Source organism: Mustela erminea, chromosome 12 (genome assembly GCF_009829155.1).
Source record: "Mustela erminea isolate mMusErm1 chromosome 12, mMusErm1.Pri, whole genome shotgun sequence".
In the NCBI taxonomy this organism is placed as follows: domain Eukaryota; kingdom Metazoa; phylum Chordata; class Mammalia; order Carnivora; family Mustelidae; genus Mustela; species Mustela erminea.
Window position 1 is genome coordinate 6,552,983 of NC_045625.1, and position 24,939 is coordinate 6,577,921.

At 57.1% G+C, this 24,939-nt stretch overlaps 2 protein-coding genes across 6 annotated transcripts in view; one reads left to right on the forward strand and one right to left on the reverse strand.

The window, feature by feature from the left end:
- The window catches only part of PTPA (protein phosphatase 2 phosphatase activator), a 29,774-nt gene extending 20,173 nt beyond the window's left edge, over positions 1 to 9,601 (reverse strand). Inside the window, exons 1-3 of one of the 4 annotated variants that reach the window (XM_032306631.1) lie at positions 9,410 to 9,434; positions 3,966 to 4,063; positions 858 to 944 (exon numbers count right to left, since the gene is read on the reverse strand). In XM_032306631.1, the coding sequence (XP_032162522.1) occupies positions 858 to 944; positions 3,966 to 4,063; positions 9,410 to 9,416 (192 nt within the window). In that variant the 5' untranslated portion in view covers positions 9,417 to 9,434. Of the gene's footprint in view, positions 1 to 857; positions 945 to 3,965; positions 4,064 to 9,005; positions 9,323 to 9,409 lie in introns of those variants that run through there. The other 3 variants (XM_032306632.1, XM_032306633.1, XM_032306634.1) reach the window with 3 other exon arrangements.
- Positions 9,602 to 9,678: 77 nt separating this feature from the next.
- CRAT (carnitine O-acetyltransferase) lies at positions 9,679 to 23,723 on the forward strand. 2 transcript variants are annotated; one of them, XM_032306629.1, is made up of 15 exons: positions 9,679 to 9,992; positions 11,557 to 11,695; positions 12,390 to 12,653; positions 15,576 to 15,694; positions 16,834 to 16,887; positions 17,440 to 17,605; positions 17,963 to 18,137; positions 18,967 to 19,145; positions 19,676 to 19,776; positions 20,145 to 20,264; positions 20,422 to 20,544; positions 20,666 to 20,801; positions 21,159 to 21,221; positions 21,946 to 22,083; positions 22,807 to 23,723. In XM_032306629.1, the coding sequence occupies exons 2-15, from the start codon at positions 11,669 to 11,671 to the stop codon at positions 23,020 to 23,022; spliced, it is 1,881 nt and encodes a 626-aa protein (XP_032162520.1). In that variant the 5' UTR covers positions 9,679 to 9,992; positions 11,557 to 11,668; the 3' UTR covers positions 23,023 to 23,723. The 2 variants fall into 2 exon arrangements, with proteins under 2 accessions (XP_032162520.1, XP_032162519.1); XM_032306628.1 differs by lacking the exon at positions 11,557 to 11,695.
- Positions 23,724 to 24,939: the final 1,216 nt, after the last annotated feature.

The following is a 24,939-nucleotide window of genomic DNA, read 5'->3' on the forward strand; positions in this document are numbered from 1 at the left end:
TGTCTAAGATAAGATTCTCAAGGTGACTATGAGCCAACTGGGCTAAGAACCCAAGAGGCCTCTGGAGGCCTGGGACCCAGCCCTGGGAGATGGTATCCACCAAGAGCCAGTAGCCCACAAGCGCACGCCTCCCCACAGCTCTTGGCCTCTCTGTGCCCTCAACTCAGCACCCCCGCTTCCAGGAACGAGTGCCCACAGATCCACAGGTAAGGATGTGCGAAGCAGCACCAGTTAGGGACACGACCTGAAAGTCCACAGTTGGGGCCTGCCTCAAGGACGCAGAATTTAGAAGGCGGCGGGGCAGCAGGAGGAGCTCAGAGAGCAGGTCTGGGTGACATTCCCCAGACTATTCCCAGGGCTGCCCCAGGAGCTGGGCAGGATGGGGGGGACAGCGGGAGGGCGGCTTGCCGTTAACGCACTTTTACTAGTGATCCCTTCAGTGAAGCCCACTTACTTCATCTGTAATCCTTTTTCATTTAAAAAGGTACATGGGGCACCCGGGAGGCTCAGTCGGTTGAGCAGTCGCGTCTGACTCTTGGTGTCAGCTCAGGTCATGATCGCGGGGTCCTGAGATGGAGCCCCGTCAGGATGGGGCGGACCAGTGGGGCTCTGTGCTCACAGCGCTCTCAGCGCGTCCCTCCCCCCCCGCTCACGTGCGCTCTCCCTCTCTCTCTCTGTCTCAAATAAATACACATTCTTGTTAAAGGAAAAGGAATACAAACACCGAAATGTCAACCGCACATGTGCTTGGCGATCTTATTTCCTGCCTCAGCCTGTTGGGGGCCAGGACCACACGTGACTCTCTGGAGCTATTCCGGGAAGGGCCCTGCTCCAGCGGGCTCCCCGCCTGTGCCTACCTCAGAGACTTTGTACTCGAAGGTCAGCTTCTTCCCCTTCACACCTTCATTGAGCGTGAGGATGAATCCAATGTAGTCAGCGTACGCCTACCGAACAGAGTGGGGAGTGGGGGTCAGGAGAGGACTGTCAACCCCTGACCCTCCACACCCCGGCCAGCCCCCAGCTCCACCCAGTTCCCAAAGGGCTCCAAGCTGTCCCTGGACCCTGGCCTGCCAGCAGGAGAAGTAGAACAATAACGCCAAATACCCAACCCATGCCCTCCAGCCTAAAGAGCTGGCAAGCCAATGACCTCTGTGACACCGGAACCCTCAGTCCGTTTGCTGTGTGCTCACTATTCCTGCCAGTGGCTTCTTCTCACAACCTCACAAGGTAAACACTGTCACTATACCCATTTTATAGATGAGGAAACCAAGGCTTCAGGAGAGATGACTTGCCCAAGGTCTCCTAAGACCAGCATCTCATTAGACGTGGAGCTAGGACCCCACAAGTCCTCCAAGTTACACTATACCACCAGGAGTTCAAGGAATACCAGTGAAGGTTCCTCCCCTGCTAGTCTTCCAGATGTTTCCCCCACCAGACAGGCCAGGCTATCCGCCTGCAGTGCAGACCCCCTGCTCCCAGGAGAAGAAAGTGTCTTCTGCCCGCGGCCAGGTCCCCCAGCACAGCCAAACCCAGCTTCCACCTGGGCACTCTCCTCCCTGCTGAGTTTCAGGTTACAACGAGCACAGGGAGAAGAAAGCACTGAGTTGCAGGCCCCGGGAGCAAGTGATTTCTGTTCGGTCTTGTTTCTTCCTCATCTCTGTTGTCTCTCATTCTCTTCCTCCTTATCCAAGATGCCAGCAAGAGCCACAACAAGCCCCAAGAACTGACCATTCTGTATCTCGAAGGGACCATTCCTGTACCAAGACCTTCCTACAGCCCATGAACAGCCCCAAGTGGAAATAAGGGGTCACAGAGCAGGTCCGAGCCGTCGTGCTGCCTGCAGCCAGCGTTCACAGTCACTTCTACCAACTACACCAGGATGCAAAGACAGGAAGCAGCAAGGGGCTGCGTCATCCTCCATGGTCCCTGCTCCCCGTGGGCCCAAGTCTCTTGGTGACTCAAGCTCAGGTCATTCTTATAAACGAGACTGTGCGCAAAGTCTCCACCAACGCCACCATCCTCATCCCTGTGACGGTGACAACCATGCCCGCAGCTCAGGACAGCTCATGAACGCCTAGCACCGGGCCAGGTACTTTTTGGACTTTGAGTCATTTAAGCCTCCCAACAACCCATTTTACAGTAGAAGAAATAGACCTGGCCAGCGTAGGCACATTGCCTAAGTCACAAGAAGAGAAAATGGCAACCTTGGGCTTCAAGCTTTGACCTCTCTGACCCGAAGTCCATGCTCTTGGTTGCCACGCTCTGCAGCCTAGTGAAACTGTGTGGACCAAGCACAGAGTCACTTGTCGGGCCATGAACTTGACTGGTGAGCTTTAGAGCAAGTGGAAGTCTTCTATCCAAAATAGTTCAACATACACCCCATCAGAAAAAGTAACCAACACTTCCCAAAAAGTGCTGGTGCCTACAGCAGGATCAACAAACTGCCTACAAAGGGCCAGACAGTAACTATTTTAGGCTCTGCAGGCCATCAAGCCTGGTCCACAAACTCTCAACTCCACCCAGCTCTGCCAGTTAGTGTGAAAGCTGCCGCACACAATATATAAATGAGCCTTGCTGTGTTCCAATAAAACTCTACTTCTTAAAAACAGGCAGAAGTCCAGATTAGATGAGCAGGCAGTAATGTCCTGACCCATGGCCTAAAACGGCTCAACCCATGGCTGTCTAGAGACAGAGGACCTGGGCATGAATCTTGATTCTCATCCCACCCACTCACCAACTGGGCCATTTTGCTAAATGTCTTTATTTCCTGGCCTCACTTTTCTTACCCTCGAAATGGAGATGATTCCCAAAGTCATGATTCCCAAACTTCCCAGAGTTTTAGTGAGGATTTAAATGAGCTACAATACCTGGCACATCGTAAACACCTGATCCTCCTAGAAAAAGACCCAGGCAGAAAGCAAGGAACTAAAGCCACATTTGGATTCAGCCAATCTGCAGGTTCAGGGCAGACTTGTGGTTCTCGACCCAGGCAATCTGGCTCCCAGGCAACTTCCCACAAGCTCTGGAGACATTTTTGGTTCTAAAGGCTTTGCGGGGGGCAGGACTGCTGGCATCTAGCCGGTAGAGACCAGGGAAGGCACTACATGTCCTCCAGTGCACAGGACAGCCCCTACAACAAAGAATTAACCACCCCCAAATGTCAACAGTGCTGAGGTTTAGAAACCTTGAGGTAGGCAAACCAAGATGATGAAAGGACCCAAACCGTGTCCTCGGAGCGGCTGCAGGGACTACGGTGTTTATCCTGGGGAAGATTCAGGGAGAGAATATAACTCGGAAAAGACATGATAACCATCTGCAAATATTTAGGAGGCAGGCTTACGAAAGAGGAGCCAGAAAGGCTTGCATGGCCCAGGAAGGAGCCACGGCAATTGCAGGACGTGGGCTCGGTGTCAGCACAGCAGACTCCCTGAAGAGAGGCTGCCCTTCTGTACAAGTGACCCCTCACCGCACCCCAGCCGAGCAGAGCAGGTGTGGGCACGTGGCTGGAGCTGGGACCAAGGCTTTCCCTGGGGTTTTGAAACTGGCATTCTTTTTCTTGGTCCCAATCTTTCCACAGCCTATGCCAGAAGCCCAAGAGGTAGAAGCTCCTATTTTCTGCCCACCATCAGACGGAGCAGCCCGGGAATCTGGTCTGCACTTCCCCTTGCTCTAGGCCCCAGTTCCCAGGTATTTTTAGGCCCAGCCACATCCTTGGCCTAGGTTTCCATGAGACAGACAACCTCTTCTCTCTTAGACACATTGGCTCCAAGACGAGCTGTAACTCACCCCCGCCCCGCCCCACCCCGCCCCGAGAGAGGGACAGCCGGCTGCCCTGTCAGCTCTCTCCCCAGCTCCTAACAGCTCTGCTTCCAAGAGCAGGAAAGGTCAGGAGCTCACTCACTGCCTCTGAAAAAGCCCCAGTTCTTCACCCCCCTGGGGCCCTCCGGTGCAGATGCCACCAGTACCTGAGAGCGCTTCCATTTGCCCATGTCTGGAACTGTGTGGATCTCCTTTTTCGGAATGATGAAGTTCTGAGTGGCCGGAGGGATATCCTCCGAAGAATCTTGACAAAGAAAGTGAAGAGGCAAACAGATAAATAGAATCTTCCCCCCAACCCAACCTTCTGCCCCTCTCTGTCTCTCTTGCCACCCCCACCATGTGTGTGTGTGTGTCTCTCTCTCTCTCTCTCTCTCTCTCTCACACACACACACACACACACACACACACACGTTTAAACCAAGACTCCAAACCCCCAGTACCTGGGGTGAACCAGACGTGTACCCCCAGGACAGTCAGCCCAAACCCCTCCTGCCTTTCCACCCCCAGCCCGGAGACCCGCGGGACTGGCGAGCCCCTCAACAACTGACACGGTCCGCTGCTCCGGCTCCTCGGGTCCTCACCTCCTGCTCCCTCACCGGAGAATGGTTAGAAAAATAAAACCAAGTTGACCTTTTAGACAGAAGCAGGCAATTCAAAGAGGGGGGTGTGGAAAATACAAAAGGCCACCGATAAACATTGGGAAAAAATCGCCAACCTCGGAATAAGCAAAGAAATGTAAATGAGACGAGACGGCGCTTCCAGATTCGGGCGGCAGAGGAAAAGCATCTGGCAGGGACTGGGGAGGGGGAAGCCCGACTCTCCTGCGCCGCTGGTGGGAGTCTGGGTAGAATCTGCAGAGGACGCAACTCAGCACTGACTTCTGAAATAAAAAGCCACACAGACCCACCAAGCCAACAGTTCTACATGTAGACAGCGACCTTGCAGGTGCCCCAAAAAATACACCCAGATAGATACAAAGGCCCTTACTGAACGGAAGAAAGGTAGAAACCGCATACGTATCGACTGACAAGGCAATGGGTAGATAATGATATGGCCATTGAACGGAAATCTTCATAGCTTTTTAAGAAAATGAAGCCTAAATTATTGCCATAGGAAAACAGCCTAAATATTAATAAGTGAAGAAAGAAAATGAAGCTATGTTATATATAATATAATCTCATTATTGCAGAAAGAGCTATACATACTTGGTATAAATAACACGTCTATCAGTATGTGCGTTGTAGAAAATCTGAAACCCCAAAGTTAGTTAACAGTCATCTCTAGGAGGTAAGATGTGTAAGAGACTTCCATTCCTAAGCTACTTACTGCTATTAAAAACTAGCATTCGGGATGGGGCACCCGGGTGGCTCAGCCAGTTGGGCATCGAACTCCTGATTTCAGCTCAGGTCATGATCTCATGACCTCAGGGTCATGAGATAGAGCCCCACATTAGTCTCTGGGCTAGACATGGAGCCTGCCTAAGATTCTCTCTCTTGGGGTGCCTGGGTGGCTCAGTGGGTTAAGCCTCCGCCTTCCACTCAGGTCATCATCACAGGGTCCTGGAATCGAGCCCAGCATCAGGCATTGGACTCTCTGCTCAGCGGGAAGCCTGCTTCCTCCACCCCCGCCTGCCTCTCTGCCTACTTGTGATCTGTCAAATAAATAAACTCTTAAAAAAAAAAAAAAAAAGATTCTTTCTCTCTCTCTCCTTCTCCCCCACCAACCCCCGCCCCATTCATGGGCCTGCACGCGCCCTCTCTCACTCTCGCTCTCATTTTTTAAAAAAGCATACAGTAATTTTGTAATCAGGAAAAAAAAAAAAAAAAAAAAAACCTATTTCAAATGGAGTTTCTATACTTGCAGAAGTTGGGGGAAAGGAAAACAGAGGGCAGTTCCACGTGCTGACCTAGAAGTAAACCTCCCACCAAAGTGGACTGCTTAGTATGAGTGGCCTCCTTTGCCGAAAATATCCAGCCCACACTGCAGGATTCCCTTTACTTTGTGACACTAGGAAATACATGCCCTCAGTCTCTTCTCCATAATTCTAAAATCCAAAAAGTTCTAAAACCCCTAAGTTTTTAAAGTAAGTTAGGCATAAATTCATTTGGTACACGGGGCACCTGGGTGGCTCAGTTGCTTGGGTGACTGCCTTTGGCTCAGGTCCTGATCCTGGAGTCCTCGGACGAGTCCCGCATCCCGCTCCCTACTCGGCAGTAGGGAGTCTGCTTCTCCCGCTGACCCTCCACCTTCTCGTGTTCTCTATCTCATTCTCTCTCTCTCTCAAATAATAAAAATCTTTTTTAAAAAATTCATTTCATACAAAAGTTACACCTAAACCAGCATGAGGACATTTCTATGCTTTGCAGATCCCTCTTAGGGAATTTAGATTTTGCTACAGACGTATTTTTGTTTGATTATGGGGTGCTGCTTTCTGAAATCTGGGAATACTCCGAATTCCAAAATATACCTGGTCCCAAGGGTCTTGGACAGGGGCTGTGCCTGATTCTACTGTTGAAGATCTGTTGTATTAATTAACACCTTCCTTGAAAAGCCCAAACTCTCCAGAAGGAGTCACTCAAACACACGATAAATTTGTCCCCCTGCTGTCCTCCTAAAACCTAGCTGACATTGCCTGAATGGAGAAAGGGGCCAGGGGCCCAAGATGGTTCTGGACCATGTGACATTTGGGAGAATGGAGCATGCCTGGAGAGGCCCTGAGGAAAGGGAAAGCTCTAGGATACCTGGAGACCTGGGCTGATACCTGATACCTGTGCTGAGACCAAGGCAAACTCTGCCTAATTTAAAATTCAAACCACAAAGCCCAAAACACAAATCAGAAACTCTCTTCCTCCTCCCACCTGTTCTATAAGCCCTGTTCCCAGAACCCAAATTGAGGCCCCTACTATTAGTAAATTACTACTTTAAGATACTATTAAATAGGGGTGCCTGGGTGGCTCAGCCGGTGAAGCATCTGCCTTGGGCTCAGGTCATGATCTCAGGGTCCTGGGATCCAGCCCCACTTCCGGCTCCCTGCTCAGCTGAGGTCTGCTTCGCCCTCTCCCTCTGCCTCCTCCCTCTTGCTCATGCTCACGCTCTGTCTCTCTCTCTTCCAAACAAATAAATAAAATCTTAAAAAAAAAAAAAGATGCTATTAAATTAAAAGCTTTATAAGTCAGGCTAGTAACCTAACATCATTGTTTTTATAGGAAAATGTGTTCCACATTCCAAATAATCAACTTGGAAATGATCATTAGGAACAGAGAGCACTTCCGAGAGAGCACAGGAGACAGCCTTTCTGAATTTATTTCACAGGTGGGAAACCCTCCAAGTCAGGCCTGCTGCTGAGGGGGGTGGGGGGGGATGTAATGGCTACTTTGTAGGAAACACTGCAACAACCACTAATGAAACATACACACATGTTGTTACCAGAAACATACACACATGTTGTTACCAGAATACACAATCTCAAATCAAAAAAACAAGCCTTCAAACTGGGAGCTATGATAACTGAGTTCCTCTGGCCTCAGACTCTTATCTCTGGCAAAGGTGCCAGTGGATACCCTATAAACTCACAGATGGAAATATCTAGAGTTTTAGAGATGTTCCCTAACCTCCTCCCCAACAAAAGCATAATGTAATATCATCCGACATTTGAGAACCAACCTACATGTTCAACCTGTACCACCTTTTAAAAGGACAACAGCAATCAACATTTCCTGACTATCCCTTTCCCCCAATGCCCCATGTTTTGCCCTCATCGTCTATGGAACATATACTACAACTCTGCGGAGAAGGTATTTAACAGCCCCATTTTCAGAGACAAGCAAGGCTCAGAGAATGGGATCTGCCAGGCAGAGCCAGGTCTGTACAACTCTAAAATCCAAGGTTTTCATCACTACACTGTCTGAGTGAAGTAGTTCTTTCTACTTGTTCCAAAACGTCCTGTTTCAAACTTCAAAGAAGGACCACCTCCGGGCACCTGGCTGTCTCCAGCCATAGATATCCCCCCTGAGCCTTCATCTTTTTCAGTGCATGGGCTCTCTCCCCAGCCACCCAACTCTGGAAACACATTCATCTCTCTGAGAATTCTGGTTGGCTTCTATCTCTCACAGGCAATACCAGAACTTCTGAGGGCACAGGCACAGAAGTTTTGTACTAAATGAAGTAAATGTCTGGTTTCAGATGCCATAAGAGACCGTACCCAGCTCTTTGTTCATCTATTTGATGGGGGAAGAGGGAAATGCTTTTTTTGATCTTCATACTGTCTCCTCCCTGAGACCTCTCCAGATCCCCAAATGCAAGACAGTTAGAAGGAATATCCAATGCGTTCAAAACATTAGCTGTGTTTGGCCAACCTACTGGCTCTGTCAGAATTTTAAAATTATCTGCGGTCAGTCCTTCCTAGTTCGGGTGCGGGGAGGTGCGCGTCAGCAAACAGCTTTCCCCTCCTCCAGGAAATGGGTCTCTCTGTAAGATCCTTTCCCTAGTATTTCCATCCCAGTTATTTGAGATGAACTAAAGCCAGGCCACAGTGTAAATAAAAGTTACGGATCGTGATGCCAGGGAGAGACTCATCTCGCACAACCAGCTTTTTAAAATTAGTGGTTTACACAACCAAGGGCAGTTTCTCTCAATAAATGTTCAGCCACTGAAACAAACTGCACAGCCCCGCCTCCAGGAGGGAGAGAGGGGAGGTGGATGAGGGTGGGCAGGGTGCAGAGGAGTCTGGAAACCGGGTGCAGGCAGGCCCAGGCCCACAGAGCAGCACCCCTCACCCCGGGGGCAGGGGCTAATAAAGAAGGCAGCCACAGGAATCACTGTCGCCCCCATCCCTGGCAGCTTCCCCAGCAGCTCAAGAGCTGACTTCAGCACGCACAGCCCAGATGCGGAAAAGGCCTCCCCTTCTGGCCACGGCGCTGCCCACCGGGCCCTCGGGCCGCCCGGGCTCCCCAGGTTCAGGTGTGGCGCCCCACCCGCCACCCCTTCGCAGCCCCGGGTCCGCTCCCCAGATCCCCCCAACACGTCCTCCTCCCCGCCCAGCAGCTCCTGCCACTGGAGTTCCTCCACCTCCCGACCCGCCCCCTACCCCGCCGCCGAGCCCCCCACACCACACCCCTTCCCCGCCCCCGCGCCGGGCACCGCCCCCGCGCCCCTGCCCGACCCCTGTAGGGCCCGGCCCGTCCTACCTGACGGCGACTGCCGCTCGCCCTCAGCCATCTTCCTCCCGTCAGGAGCCGGCCCGGATGCCTGCAGTCCCCTCTCACCTTTCACCCCCGCACCCCTTCCCTTTCCCCGGCTTCACCAAGGCGCTCAGAGCTTTCTGAAAAGAAAGGAGCACCAGCCGGCTAGAACCGAAAACCGAGAATTAAAGTCACCCCCGTGAAGACGACCGCCATGCTGGTGCGGGGCACGCAAGGAGCATGCCCAGCAACGGCCGGCTCGCGGCTGCGGCGCTCACGGGGAGCCGGCCGCCATGTTGGTGCGGGGCAGCTGGGAGCATGCGCGCCAACGGCAGGCTCGCCTCCCTACCGGCCCGCGGGCGCCCGGCCGCGGGAGCGCGGCAGCCATGCTTGTGCGGGGCACGTCCCACCTGTCATCTTTGACCCCGTCCCGAGGCACAGGAGAGGCCGTTCCCTTATTGACATGGTCGTGTTTTCCTGCCGCTCTGAGAGCAGCGCTCAAGGACACCAAGCGGACTGAGAGGGGTGCATGCTACTGTCTCCAACAGCTTAGAAAGCATTTGGAGGGGGGAGACGGCGAGTTGGACAGGCGCCTCTTTCGCCCCTCTTCCTGGGTTCCACTGCCTCGCGGGGTCTCGCGACCACTAAGCGCGCCCTCGGCACCGCCCCCGTGCAGCCCCGCCCCACGCTGTGGTCCCGCCCCGCGCTCGAGGCTAGCGGCCCGGGCCCGCAACCGGCTGGTGGCCCCGCCCCGAGAATCCTCCTCCCGGGGGCCCCCAGCCCGCCGCCCGCCCGGCCCGGTGGGTGGGCGCCGGGCCGCCTCTACCGGCCGGTGGCTGTGACGCGGCGACCTTGGCCCGGAGGCACTAACGGGGACCCGCCAACGGCGGCGGCGGAGGCGGCGGCGCGGACTTTGCTCAGTGCGGAGGACCGAGCGGACTGTGTGTTCGCGGGCGAGCCGCGGAGATGTTGGCTTTCGCGGCCAGGACCGTGGTGAGTGCGGGGAGGAACCCGGACTGACGGGCCCTGGACGGGGCGGGCGGGCCGAGAGTCGGGCCAGCCAGACACGCAGCTGCGCCGGAATGGAGAAACCGGCCTTGGAAGCGACGCGGCCCGTGGCCACTGTCCTGCCCGGCCAACAGCTGCTGGGGTGGGATCGGCAGGTGGACTAACCTTGCTTGGCAGAGGAGGAGACTGAGGCTCAAGGTCAGAGATCCGATCGAACCCACATCGTGTGGCTCTAAATTCCAACCACCCAGGAAAGATAGCGAGGACCCTGGCTTCAGGCAGCACCTCCACCCTTCGACCCAGGGCCAAGGAGCAGAGAGACGGGCAGTCTCTCCCCGGTTATTTCCTGACTCACACACCTGTTGCATGGTCAGCCTGAGCCCTTTACGCCCAGGCCTTGCCACTTCTCCAACCACATCCAGTTGGTCGGTCTCCTTGGGCTTATCAAATGGCCCTTGGAGAATTTTGTGTGGCCGGAGAAATGCACGTGGAGGCCTCAAGCTGGGCTGCTCTGAAGGTCCTCTGAACTGGCAAGAGGCAGCAGGTGGCAACCCCATACCCTTTGTCTCCACCAGTCCCTCCCCCCCAGTTTGTCCATGTCTACCCCAGAATCCTCCCTGCAGGGCAGCAAGAAGTGCTGCCGCTCTGATACGACTTCCTTTCCTCTCTACTCCAAGCATATCTCTGCTTGTATCTCCTTCTGACTATGCCAAGAAGGATGTTCAAACAGACACTACCTAGCCCGGAGGGCTCAGGGTACCCATCCGCTGTCCAAAAGGCTCTTCCAGGTCTCCCAGAACCCTAAGGCTCCACATCACCCTTGCCACTGACACCCGACTGGTGCCCCCATCTCACAGACAGCTTCTAGGTCATCCTCCAGGACCCACTGGGTGGCCCGATCAGTTTACTACCTGGGAAACTGAGACAAGGAGAGACTTGGCCAGAATTCCCCAGATCTGGAAACTCGAATCAAGCAGAATCCCAAAACCAGCCTTCTCCTTCAGTTTATTTTTTTTTGTGGCCGAAGTCCTTCACTCTTGGCCCCCAGCTGAGTGAGCCACAGCTCAAGAGAAACAGGCTTTGGTGGAAGGGAGGCCCAGAAGGGCTCCAAGAGTCCTGGAGGGAGACGGGATGAGCTCTTAGCAGTCACTGCCCACGTAATGTCCCTTTCCCAGCATCTGCCCTCTTGTATCAACCCCAATTTACAGGACCGATTTCAGAGTTGTGGTATAACCTCAGTAGCCAGGCAGCTTCTGCCTCCAGCCAAGTTTTCCATCATTAAACAGACCTGTGCAGATTCCAGCAGGTGGATTTTTTAATTCCTCCTGGCACCAGGCCCGCCCGGAGAAGAGAGAACACATTCCAGGTTTCCTCCTACTCGGATGCCTACTGCCAGCCCCTTCACCTGCTCCCTAATCCTCCACTTCTGGCCGCTAGGGAAGGTGCCTGCCACAGCCGCCCCCCAAGATGCCACCCTAGCCACCGAAGCCTTCGGCACTGCCCCCTCTGCCTCCCCCCCTGAACCTTGGCTCTTGTCTTCTCTTTCCAGCCCGGGCAAGTGGCTGTCTCTTGCTAGGTTCTGCTCGCCCACTGGGTAGCACAGTTAGGCTTAGAGGCCCAGCCCAAGTCAGACAGACAGGGCTCAGAACCTCAGTCCTGCCATGGAGGACGGGCAGCAGAAAGAGAAGGTACGGAGCGATCCTCTGCCACTTGCCTACCCACTGCTGTCCACAGCCTCGGATCTCCTCTCTCTCATTCTGTCTACCACCAGAGTCTCCCAAACTCTCTCGCTCTGCCGCCTCTCACCCACCTGTCAGGCCATTTAGCTATTGCTTGCCCCAGCGCTGCTCCTATGCTGCCTCTGTCCCCAACCCACAGACAGATACCAAGGCCTGGCCCTCACCCAAAGTTGCTGTCATCTGCCGGCTCTTTCTGACTTTTTCTTTTTGCCTCTTATTTCCCAGCGTGGCAAGGGTGGGAGAAAAGGAGGTGGGGGCCCCTGGGCGGGAGCAGTCGCCCCACGGCTTGCTGGCCGGCCGTTGTGCCAGGGTGAAGAAGGCGGGGCCTTGGTGCATCCAGACAGGTGAGAGGTCACACTCAGCTCCGCCACCCCCAACAAGTGCCATTCATCCTGACTTGGTTCCTAGGAGCCTTACTGGGATCAATGGCCACACCTCCTGCCCCTCTCCCTGCCTGCATCTCCAGGCCCCGGAGAGGTGGAGACACCTACAGATTGAGGGCTGGGTAGCCAAGCAGGCACCACCCAAGAGGCTGGCTCTGACCCTGGGGATCGGCACATAAGGGCTGGGGACCCTAGCTTTAGGACTGCCAGGGCCTCCCAGAGCCGGTGAGAGGATGAGCAAGATGTTCTGCTGCCTGCAGGTGAAGCCCCTGAGCTTCCTCAAGCCCTCGTCATTGGTGAAGGTCTCCGGCCGCTTCAAGGCCCACCAGGATTCGCTGCCCCGGCTGCCCGTGCCCGCGCTCCATCAGTCCCTGGACCGTTACCTCAAGGCACTGCAGCCCATCGTGAGCGAGGAGGAGTGGACCCAAACCAAGCAGCTGGTGGAAGAGTTTCAGGCGGCGGGGGGTGTGGGCGAGCGCCTACAGAAGGGGCTGGAGCGCCGGGCCAGGAAGACGGAGAACTGGGTGAGTTCTGAGAACGGGGCCCTCTCGGAGGCTCAGGTCGGGAGACGATCCCTTGCTGTGGCCTGCTGGTGGCCTCCCGCAGAATTTCTGGCACATTCTTCGTGCCACGGGCTTTCTTTTTTTTTTCTTTTTTTTTTTTTTTTTATTTATTTGACAGAGAGAAATCACAAGTAGATGGAGAGGCAGGCAGAGAGAGAGGGAAGCAGGCTCCCTGCTGAGCAGAGAGCCCAATGCGGGACTCGATCCCAGGACCCTGAGATCATGACCTGAGCCGAAGGCAGCGGCTTAACCCACTGAGCCACCCAGGCGCCCCTGCCACGGGCTTTCTTGAGTGCTTCCACTGTGCCTCGAACTAGGCCAGGCCCTGAGTGAGCGAGGGGACGGGCCGTGGTCCCTTGGGGCTCACATTCAAGGAGGGTGGGCTGCGAGGTGATGAAACAGCGCACAGGTGAGTGAGTGGATGAGTTTCTTTCCAGTGGTAAAAACTGGCCGGGAGAGAAAAGGGAGGGGGGAAAGGGCAGTGTCTTTGTTCTGCGTGGGCAGAGAGGAGGTGGTGTTGGATCCGAGACAGAGACAACTGGGGCGAAGGTGGCAAGAGCCTAGCAAGAGCCCAGCATGTTCAGCAACAGAGCTTGGAATGTAGCGCGATGGCCTGGCGCTGGGGTTGTGGGGGGGTGAGCATCAGAGGAAGGAAGTTGGACTTGAGCTCAGTGGGAGGGGCCGCAGGGTGGCTCCAAGCAGGGCATTGGTGCTGCTCAGTGACAGACCAGACCCCCCCCCCCGGCCCGTTCCTTGTCCCCATCTGTCACACAGGTGTGCGAAAACGGGTCCACACGGATGCTCCGTGTGCTTTTTCTATGCACCTGCCACCTCTTGACACAGTGGGGAAGGACCACCCTGTCTGCTGGGAAGGAAGCGGGCGTGGGGGTGGGAGCCATGGGATGAGGCGGGCGCCGGCACCCCAGGGGGGACACCGGCAGGGAGAGGGCGGGTGAGTCACTTCTGTCTGCCCGGTGTATGTTCTGGAAGCGCCACCAGTGGCCCTTGCTGATGGGGGCTGTGGGGGCAGCTGTCCTGACCTAAAGCAACCGCGTAGGGGGAGGGAAGAGGGAGACCGGCCAGGACAGGAAAAGCTGAGGGGCAGCAGTTCTGTGGGAGAGAAACAGAGCTGGGCTTTGGCCAGATCAGGTGGGAGATGCTCTGAGGGCAGCAGGTGGAGGGTGCGGTCTGCACACAGCAGGTGGGAGACATCAGCGGGCGGGTGGCATGTCCTGAGCTTTGGCAGGGGCTTAGGGGGTCTGCGGTCTGGCAGTTTGCCAACATTTTTAGCCCATTACTCCTTCCCATAGAAGGAGTACCTTCTAGCTGAAGGGATAAGGGTGTCCCTTTCTGCACTCACAGGGCCCTCGTGCCCAGCAGATTCTCAGCGGGGGGCTGCCCACATCTGTAGGATGTGCCCTTATTTCCCAGCTCTGGCCAGAAGCCCTGAGATCCCTGGTGGAGTGGGGGCCTCTGGTGGAGGGCGACCCGGCTGTCCCCAAGGGGAAGGAATTCCTGTCTGCCCCTCCCTGATCTATAGATGAGGAGGCTGAGGCCCAGAGAGGTAGACGGGAAGCTCAGAGCCACACAGCCACTCTCAGGGAGGCCCTGAGCTCCACAGGGGGGTCTGGCTGACCAGGAGTGCTGTCCTCAGGCCGCAAGTCAGCAGAGCGACGTTGCTCACTGGCACGTGGGCGCATGGTCCACAGCTGATGGCCTGGTGCTTCAGGCCAGCAGTTCCCCAAGCAGAACCCGAGTGGTGAAGAGGCAGGTCCCACTGTTGTTTGAGAGGGGAGAGGAAACACAGTGGAGGTGGGAGGGCCCCTGGGGTGGAGAGACCGGCCAGAGAGGGGTTTCAGGCATCTGCTTGCAGGGGCGGAGTGAGCGTGTATGACAGTCAGCAGGTAAGGCTCAAGGATGATAGGCAGTGGCAGTCTGCACAGCCTGGGGACAGGAGCCTTCAACACCCTGTCTGTGGTGGGTCCCCAGAGAGACTGCTCACCTGATGGAAGCCACGCCCCTTGAGCAGAGGACAGACCACCAGGTGGAGACACAGGAGGTGGCGCCCACGTCTGGGCACTAGGGCAGTGTGATTCACCCTCGCAGGGAGCTTTCCGCAGATGGCCCTGACCTTGAGACCCAAAAGAGTGTCTGCAGCCCCGTCTGACACCAACAGAACCCAGGCCAGGGAGGACCAGGGTCCCAAGGGCTACACTGCACTGAGCCCTTCTGCTCCTGGCTTCCTGGATAGTGTCTACCCGGGACGGTCAAAAACACGATTGTCAGACTTTATAGGGTTTTTTCCTTTTTCCCTTTTTTGTCCACCTGGCATATATATATATTTTTTTTCTTTCTGAAAGTAGTAAAATCATTGACCAAAAGTGTGTAAGAGGGACGCCTGCGTGGCTCAGTCGGTGAAATGTCTGCCTTCAGCTCAGGTCATGATCCCGGGGTCCTGGAATCAAGCCCTGCGTCGGGCTCCCTGCTCCGCGGGGAGCCTGCTGCTCCCCCTGCTTGTGCTCTATCTGCTAAAAAAATAAATAAAATCTGGGGAAAAAAGGGGGGGTGTGTAAGAGAAAGGAAAATGATTCCCACTTCTGCGTCTTCCCCTCACCCCACCTACGCCCGCAAGTTTCCTGCCCCATCTTTCTCTCTGGAGTCTTTGGCTTGGCAGTATTGTCTGATTTCTCTTGCTAAAGCGGATTGCCTCAGGTGAAGGGGAAATGTTGGCGTGCTGCTGGTGGGCTGAAGGGGGCGGGGAGGGGGCTCTGGATCTGAGCATTCACTGTGAGGATCTGCGCACTATATACGCTCTATAGAGGGGGTAGGAGGGACCTGGCCAGGTCCCCGCCCACGCCTCACAGGCTCTGGTCCTTTTCCCAGCTGTCCGAATGGTGGCTCAAAACAGCCTACCTCCAGTACCGCCAGCCCCTGGTCATCTACTCCAGCCCCGGTGTGGCCCTGCCCAAACAGGACTTTGTGGACCTGCAGGGACAGCTCCGGTGAGTGGCTATGGCTGGGACAGGGCTCCGGGCATGTCCAGGGCCCTGATGTCCAACCCCCCCCCCGCCCCCGAGAGTGCAGGGCCCCAGTCCTAGTCATTGTCTTCCATCCGCACACGTAGCCTCATGAAGTCCGGAGTATCGTCCCTCTTTTACAGATGAAAGGGCTTGCCCAAGAGCACCTTTCAGGATTTGCTGATACGGGCCAGAAAGCAGGGTCTTCCTGGTTTTGAAGCTTCATAACGGGTCACTGCACTGTGGACCATGTCCCCTCCCTCCCTCTAAACCTGAGGCTGTCCCTCACCCTGGTTCTGACACCTCACCCCCCCTCCTCTCTCTGTCCAGCTGACCACAGGGGTGACCTTTATACACAGTTCCCTTTTCCACATTCAGCCATGTCACTTGCCCTGGCCCCTGTGCCCAGACTACCAGGGATAAAAATACCAGTGACAGGGATCTCCTGCCCAAGGACCAGCCACTCGGGGCTACCACGGGCTTCTCTTAAAGGGACCAGGGCACCCCAAGAGTTCTGACTCAGACTCCAGTCCCCAGTCCCCATGTTGGCAGCCAGGGGCAGCCCAGGGGTCAGGCGTGATTGGCGTGGCCCAGACCATCCAAGGAGGAAGATCAGGTTAAGAGAGGTGGCCTGGGAGACACAGAGGCCCTCGAACAGGAAGTTACCTATCAGAGGGGATACCCCGAGCTACTGCCCTCCCATTCACACTCCCTGTCCCAGGTCCCTCTCTAACTGATGCTTCAGGGAAGGGTGACCTTCCGGGCTCCAGGCAGTGGTTCAGGCCCTTTGTGGGTAGAATCCGCCAACACTGACCAGGAAGCCAGCAGTAATTCCTTCATTACACCTACATCTGCCAGAGCTTGGCCGAAGCATCTCCCTGGGCCCTTTAGGAGTCCTCCTTCTAGAGATAAGAGAAAGTTAGCTCAGAAAGGCAAGCCAGGACTCACGCAAGACTGGTCTTGCACTTAAACTCCTTCAGGCTTACAGCAAGCAGTGAATCAGGAGTGAAGCAATCTGTCTCCTCCCTTAACTAGGCCCCTCCCTTCACCCCCGCGGGCGTCCCTGATCGGGGACCTCCCGCAAGGAGTCCACACAGCTTCTGATCGCTCATTGGTCCCCCCAGGTTCGCTGCCAAATTCATCGAGGGCGTGTTGGATTTCAAGGCCATGGTTGACAAGTAAGCAGCCCGTCCCTGCCCCGCTCTCATTGCCCACAGCCGCACAGCCTGGGCCGGGGCAAGTCCAATGACCAGACCCGTGCTGGGGCGGCCCAGAGCTCCTGGCTTTCACTTCCTGTTGGCCCAGACTCTGTAGGGGTTGGGGAGACAAAAGTGTGGGCATTGGGATGCTAGGTCCTCTGCTCCAGCTGCAGAGGCCACCGCCTGGTGACACGGGCCCGACAGACCCCTGGAATTGGTGTCCCAGCCAGCCAGAGAGGACCCCAGAGGCAGCCTCACCGTTTCATCTGTTCTGTGGCAAACCAGAGCCTAGAGAGGGAAAGGGGTTTACTGGGCGACCCAACAGGGCCCACCCAGGGTGGAATACAGGCCTCCCGACATCAGGCCAGCCCCTGACACACCCCCGGGTTCCTACCGAGTGGGGGTCAGGACGCCACTTGGGTGAGACCCCTTCTCAGCCGGGCCTAGCAGCAGTTCCCCGGCGGTGTGTCCTCGTCTCCGCTTACTGGCTTGGTGGCCCGCTTACTGTCCCTCTGCCCCGACCCCCTGCAGCGAGACCCTGCCCGTGGAGTACCTGGGGGGTAAGCCGCTGTGCATGAACCAGTACTATCAGATCCTGTCCTCCTGCCGCGTGCCGGGCCCCAAGCAGGACACAGTCATCAGCTTCAGCAAGACCAAGAAGCCACCCATGCACATCACCGTTGTCCACAACTACCAAGTGGGTGGGCTCCCAGCATGCTGCAGGGGAGGAGGGAGCAGGGCCGAAAATCAGCTTCCCCACCGCCCATGCCCACAGGCCCCCAGGAAACTGGGCGTCTCCACCGCCTCCCTACCCCCACAAGCCCAGCCTGAGGGCAGCCAGGAGGGGGGCCATGGTCCTGCCCAGCCTGGGGGAGAGCCAGGCAAGGTCCTCCTCCACTCTCATACCTGTGACCTGACTTCACCCCTCGGTGGGGCCTGGGCTGCCAAGGCCAGGAGGAGGCCAAGGGTGTGAGGTGACTGTGGCCAGTCTGAAACCCACCTCCACCCCCACCCCACCCACCTCCCTTCTCTCCACTTGCCTGTGCCTGGATAGTTTTTTGAGCTGGACGTGTACCACAGCGATGGGACACCCCTGACGTCAGATCAGATCTTCGTGCAGCTGGAAAAGATCTGGAACTCGTCCCTGCAAACCAACAAAGAGCCCGTGGGCATCCTTACCTCCAACCACCGCAACTCCTGGGCCAAGGCATACAGCACCCTCATCAAAGGTGCCCCCGGTGGGGGTGGAAGAAGGAGTAGAGCCCCCCTCCCCCCCCACCCCCCCACCCCCCACCCCATTCTCACTGAGTGCGCTCAAGTCAGAGCGGCTGTTGATGGCCCGTTTCACAGACCAGGAGGCTTGGATGGGTTTAGTTTCCCTCTATTAAGATGCAAAGTTATAGTAACAGTCCGGGTCCTCTGGCTGCGGACCCCACCTCTGCCTCCGTGTTCTTTCCAATCCTGTGTGGGTCAGGCCCATCGTCCCCGGAGCCAGACCCCTGTGCTGGCCCCCTGAGCCACACTGGCCCTCCACATGATCTGGGGCTCCTGTGCCCTCATTTTTTTTTTTCTTTTTGGAGATTTTATTTAGTTTTGCACGAGTGGGGGGAGGGGCGGGGGAAGGAGAGGGACAAGCAGACTCCCCGCTGAGCCCTGGGGCTCCATCTCAGACCTTACGACCCTGAGATCCTGGCCTGAGCCAAAATCAAGAGTTGGGGGCTTAACTGACTAAGCCCCCGGGGTGCCCCCTCCTCCTTTTTTTTTTTTTTTTAAGTTTATTTTTATTTTGTTGGTAATCTCTACACCCAGTGTGGGGCTCAAACTCACAACCCTGAGATCAGGAGTCGAGCCAGCCGGGTACCCCATGTTTCCTCGTTTCTAACATGGGTCCGGTATCGGGCCCTGCTTCATGGGGTGCCAGGGGGCTGCGGGGGCCCTGTTGAGTGTGAAGCTCTGACGCCCACACGTGGCACTAGGCAAATGCTCTAGAAGCCTCCAAGGCCTCTCTGGGGCCTAACGTTCGGCCCCGTCCCGCCCCCCTCCCGCCTACCTCCGCAGACAAGGTGAACCGGGAATCCGTTCGCTCCATCCAGAAGAGCATTTTCACTTTGTGCCTGGACGCCCCCATGCCTCGGGTCTCCGAGGACGTGTACCGCAGCCACGTGGCTGGCCAGATGCTGCACGGGGGCGGAAGCAAGCTTAACAGCGGCAATCGCTGGTTCGACAAGACACTACAGGTGGGGGCCCCGTGGGGCTGGGACTCCCTGCCCAGGACGCCCACCCAGGCTTGGCACACTGCAGCCGCAGGACTTCCGGCCCCTCACCTGGGCGTCCCTGGCCTCCCAGCTCATAAAGCAGGCGGGAAGCCAGTAGGGGGATGTGGCTGTAATTACTGGAAGGTCAGCCTGTCATTACTGGGCCTGGCCCAGAAACCGCTGTCACCCCTTCAGCACATCAGAGGGAGCCTGGGCTGTGGGGCCTGGCAGAGCGGCGTGGTCTTGGCCGTGACTTTCCTTCTCTGCACCTTTAAGACGACTCCCGGGGAGGGCACTGCAGGGACTCAGTGAGTTGTATGGGTATGGGACGTGCTTGCTTGCCGTGGCCTTGAATGGGCCTGAGGCCCCTGCTGAGCGTCCGCTGTTACTAATGACAGTAATAAGTCAGCCTAACCCCTGAGATGGCTTCAGAGAGGCGCTTCCCACGGCCCCAGCCAGCACAGAGTGGCCCCAGGGCCCCGGGCTTGACGGGTCCCCGCTCCCCTCCATAGTTCATTGTGGCCGAAGACGGCTCCTGTGGGCTTGTTTATGAGCACGCGGCGGCGGAAGGGCCCCCCATCATCGCCCTTGTGGACCACGTCATTGAGTTCACGTGAGCATGCTTGTCCCACCCTCCACCCAGTTCCCCAGCTTCTGGTGACAGGTGACACACATGGAGGAATGCCATTTTCCCTTGTGCCTGGGGAATCTGTTTCTTCAAAGGAAGCCAGAGGAGGGCAGGCCTGGCCTTAGAGCCTGTCACACCTGGGTTTGCGCTGTGGCTCTGCCACTTCCCAGCTACGGGACCTTGGACAAGTCCCTTGCCCTCTGCAGGCCCCTGGAAATGGGAGTGAAGGCAGTTTTCTAAGGAGCAAACCCAGGGTCTCCCTAGGCTGGCTCCCTCCAGCCTTGGGGACCCATGCCCCCCACCCCAGGCCCAGGTACGGACCCAGGCTCCCGAGGCCCCCATGTCCCATGCAGGAAGAAACCCGAGCTCGTGCGGTCCCCCATGGTGCCCCTGCCCATGCCCAAGAAGCTGCGGTTCAACATCACCCCCGAGATCAAGAGTGACATTGAGAAGGCCAAGCAGAACCTCAGCATGTAAGCACCAGGCATGGGGGGCTTACGTCAGGTTAAAGGCCCGGGGCCCTGGGGCCTGCCAGGCTCCTGTTCGCAGCTGTCATCCTACAGGGCTGTGACCGAGTGCTCTTAGGCCGTCCCTGCCCTTCACCCACCTCCCTCCTGCTACCCCCCCCAGCATGATCCAGGACCTGGATGTCGTGGTCATGGTGTTCCACCACTTTGGGAAAGACTTCCCCAAGTCAGAGAAGCTGAGCCCGGATGCCTTTGTCCAGATGGCACTACAGCTGGCCTACTACAGGTGTGCCCCACCGGCACCCTGCCTGCGGAGGAGGCTTGAGGCCTGGCGGTGGGGGGTGGGGGGAGGGTGGAGGCGGGGCAGGCTGCCTGCGGGGCGTGCTCAGCCCCCTGTCCCACCCCAGGATCTACAAACAAGCGTGTGCCACCTACGAGAGCGCCTCCCTGCGGATGTTTCACCTGGGGCGCACAGACACCATCCGCTCTGCCTCCGTGGACTCGCTGGCCTTCGTCAAAGCCATGGATGACCCCAGTGTGTCGGTGAGAGGTCTGGGGTAAGGGTGGGCAAGCTGGCCTCCTCTCTTGTGCGTTCTGTCATTCCACATCGATCGAGCACCTACTGCTTCCCACCCTCTGGTGGGCCCTGGAAATCTACCAGGGGTTGGAGTCACGAATTTGGCCCTGAGCTTCCCTGTGGTCAGACACCAAGAGGAAGTGCTCTGCAGCCAGCATCTGCCCTGGGGCTCAGGCCTCGGGGGAGGACATAGGAGAGAGGCAGTAGTTCCAGTTCCTGCTCTCAGGGGGCGCGGACACCAGTGCTGGCTGGGAAGTGGGCTGCTGGGGTGTGGGCGGCCGGCGATGGGGAAGGAACTTGTACTTCGACTCCCTCACCCCTAGGAGCACCAGAAGGTGGAGCTGCTGCGGAAGGCTGTGCAGGCACACAGAGCCTATACTGACCAGGTGACCATGACCGCGTGACCTCGTTTCCCAGATCTCCAGGGCTGCTCACCCTTACCATGAACCCCTCTTCCCCAAACCTTGAGACCCTTGGGGCACTTGGAGCCAGGCTGAATATCCCCCTTTTAAAGTTGGAGAAACCGAGGCTGAGGCCAGTGACTTTGTTGGTCCCGGGTTAACCTCCGGATCTTGGCGTCATGCTCCCTCCTCAATGGCCCCGGAGCCCAGGACTCTGAGGGTTTGCAGGGTCTGGCCAACAGCGCCCGTCCTGCCCTCTGACAGCTTGGAGCGGCAGTCAAGGGGGTGAGGCCTGGGTTCCCATCCGCCTCTGAGCACCTTGTGTGCCAGGCTCTGCCCACGTGCCACACAGAGGTCCATTTCGGTCTCATTGACACCCTGTAAAGGGAAATTCAGCGACCACCCCCATTTTATAGATGAACACACTGAGCCTCCAGGATGTAGAGGAACTGCCAAGGTCTCATAGCCAGAATAGGGCCAGGACACCCAGCTATAGGCCTGTGTTCTTAAATCCTGCCCTGTCCCTCTCTGGGCAGTTCCCTGGGTCTCAGTTTCCCCATCTGTAAAGTGAGGGCTGTCGGACCCTCTGTTCTCATGAGTCCAAGGGACCACTGCATGGAAGAGGCGCTGCGGCCGTAGGCTTTTGAGGAAGGTCATGGGCACCCTCTGGGCCTGCAGCCGCTGTGCCTGACAGCTCCCCTTCTCACAGGCCATCCGGGGGGAGGCCTTCGACCGGCACCTGCTGGGCCTGAAGCTACAGGCCATTGAGGACCTGGTGAGCATGCCCGACATCTTCATGGACACCTCCTATGCCATCGCCATGCACTTCAACCTCTCCACCAGCCAGGTAGGCCACTGCCCCAGAACCATCTGGATGTTCCTGCCCTCTGGGCCCCTGCCACTGCCGTAGGTGTCCTGGGATGGGACAGGACAGACCCTCGCTGGAGCTGGACAAAGGCTATCCCGAATAGAGCCAAGGTGCAGAGCATGGTCAGACCTTTGTAGTGGCATGACCCTTAGAGGGCACCCCATGTCCGCTGCCAAAGCAGCTGAGTTCCAGTGGAAGAGCTGGGGTCAGGGGGCTACGCTGCAGCTCAGGGAGGCTGAGAAGGAGTCCGAGTTCCCCACCGTGTGGGAGAATCAACTTCATCCATTCACTGTTCAGACACAAAGGAACGTCTGAGTCCTGCCATCCAGTGCTGGGCACATCCCTATCCCTGTCCCTGTCCCTGGGGGCTCACACAGTAGGCTGGAAGCACAGGGACGGGGACATTGGTGCCCCTCCCACTCTCCCACTCCTCCCGCCAGGGAGTGCTGGGGTTCAGGGAAGGCTCAAGGAAGGAGCCCTTAAAGCTCCCTCGGGAATGGCAAGGAAGGCTTCATAGAGACCTGACTCCAGAGCTGCACCCCAAGGAGGAGGAGAAGTTAGGCATCCGCTGGAGAAGGGGAGGGGGCATCTCGGGCAGAGTACAGTGCGTGTGGAGATGCAGAAAGGCTGGCTGGTGCCCCCGCGGGGCTGGAGGGGAGCCCGTGGGGTGGGACAAAAGCCTCGGTCCCGTGCTCTCTCCAGGTCCCTGCCAAGACGGACTGTGTCATGTTCTTCGGGCCCGTGGTCCCCGATGGCTACGGCATCTGCTACAACCCCATGGAGGCGCACATCAACTTCTCCGTGTCGGCCTATAACAGCTGCGCAGAGACCAACGCCGCCCGCCTGGCGCACTACCTGGAGAAGGCGCTCCTGGACATGCGTGCTCTGCTGCAGAGTCATCCCCGAGCCAAGCTCTGAGCCCCCTGTGCTCAGGCCTGCCGGTGTCACAGCCCAGCCGACCCCAGCAGTGGGCCGCCCACCGGGGTTCCGCTCCCTTGCCCACCCCCCCCCCCCGCCAACCCCAGACCCTGTGCATCTGATCACACAGGGATCTGATCACGCAGGGCCTGTGGGCGTGAGCCAGTACCTTCCATGGCTCATCCCCAGCCTGCACTGGGGCCCGGGGCCTGGGCTGAGCTCCAAGGCTGAGTAGGACAGAAGGCCCAGGCGCCCGGCACGTTACCCATGAGCCCACCTACAGGGAAAGGAACCAGAAGAGCCTGTCCCTCGCCAGGGGAGCAGACTGGCAAGTCCCTTTCTTGCTAGCTCAGCTCTAGCCAGCCTCCTGCCCTCTACGCTGCTGGGCCAGTGTCTGTACCCCGATCCCCAGGCTCCCGAGGATCTAGAGACAGGACTCTCTAGAGCCGGGGGTCTCCAGGCCTCCCTGAGGCTGAGGCCAGAGTGCAGGGTGTGCCAGTAAGGGAAACCCAAGGCCTCGACTCGGCCCACCCTTGCCTGGCAGTGCTGTCTTCCCGGGGTGCTGCTGTGCTCTTTTGGGTGATGTGGCCCGTGAGCCCTGACTCGCTCGCTTCCACTCAGCTTGATTCCTGAACCACATTGATGGTTGTGTAACAGTAACATGCAAGGTGATTAATAAAGGAGAAATTTGTCGGTGGAGACGTGTAGATCCTCTGGCTTCCTCCATTTTGCAGATGCGGAAACAAGATTAAGAGGTTAAGGTCACCCAGCCACTAAATGGGGGAGATTTCCAGAGGAGCCCTGGTAGCTAAGCACCCAGCCCCAATACCCCACCCACTCAGACAACCCGGGGCAGCGGGTGGAGGAGAAAGGAGCCAGGGTGGACACTGGCCGAGACTCAGCCCCATAGGAGGACAACAGAGGGCCCCAGCCTGGGACGCACAGGAAGGTGCCGGCTGGCCCAAGGAACAGACAAGTGGAACTGACCTGTCCTAGGCACTGGGGACTGTCCAGCCCGAGCCTGTTCACAGCCACACAGATGGGTTCCTCATTCTCTGATGAAGCCAGGAGAGGGTATGCCCCTTGCCCAAAGTCCCAGGGAACAAGAGATGCGGCCCAGAGAATGGGGCCAGACCACCTAGGGCCCCATACAGGGGGATTCTCCCAAGACAGTGAGGAGGGTGTTTTAGGAAGATGCCGAGGAATGGGTTGAAGGGGGCCTGGCTGGGCTGTGGATGAGGGAGCCATGGGCAGAGGCTTCACGATCTCCAGGGAGGGACTGGTGGGGCCCTGGACCCGGAGTGGCTTGGCAGGTGGGACAAGCGACATTTGAAAGATGTTTATCATATACGAAGTGGTCAGCTAGGCTTGGGACAAGTTGGGCTGCCTGAAGGTGGGGATGGTGGGCAGGGGCGGGGGACTGCCAATGGGGGTGAAGGCAGCGAGCCTACCTGGGACTCAGGGAACCCCCAAAGCTCACTGGACAGCCCCTTTCCTCTCTCCTCCCTGCCTGCTGGATTTTTGACCCACCTGTCCTCCAGCTCGCCTGTTCTCAACTGCGTCCGGTCTGCCTTACACCTACCTATTCTTTTTCACTTTTGATTCATTTCAGTATCTGCCAGATCTCACTTTAGTTTCCTGTCCCCTACAGATATTTTCAAGATTGTCTTTTATTAAAATATTTTCTTAAAATAGTAGAACGATTTTGTCTGTGCCTGATCATTCCGGTAACGTCCCGGTATTTACGGGTCTGCCTCCATTGCCTGCTTTCTGCTGGTTCCCGGTTACGGCGCCACTTCCTTTTGTACCTGGCCATCTCGGTTTGTATTTTGTGCACTGTGATTTAAAAAACTTTCATACATGGCGGGTGGCAGGGCCGGTGGCTCAGTTAGTTAAGCATCTCCTTTTGGCTCAGGT

Bases quoted from the DNA above. Each gene is read 5' to 3' on its own strand.
- CRAT (XM_032306629.1), top strand. From the start codon at position 11,669: ATGGAGGACGGGCAGCAGAAAGAGAAG. The intron at 17,606-17,962 runs GTGGGTGGGCTC...GTGCCTGGATAG, and splicing joins CCGTTGTCCACAACTACCAA to TTTTTTGAGCTGGACGTGTA. The intron at 22,084-22,806 runs GTAGGCCACTGC...TGCTCTCTCCAG, and splicing joins TCAACCTCTCCACCAGCCAG to GTCCCTGCCAAGACGGACTG.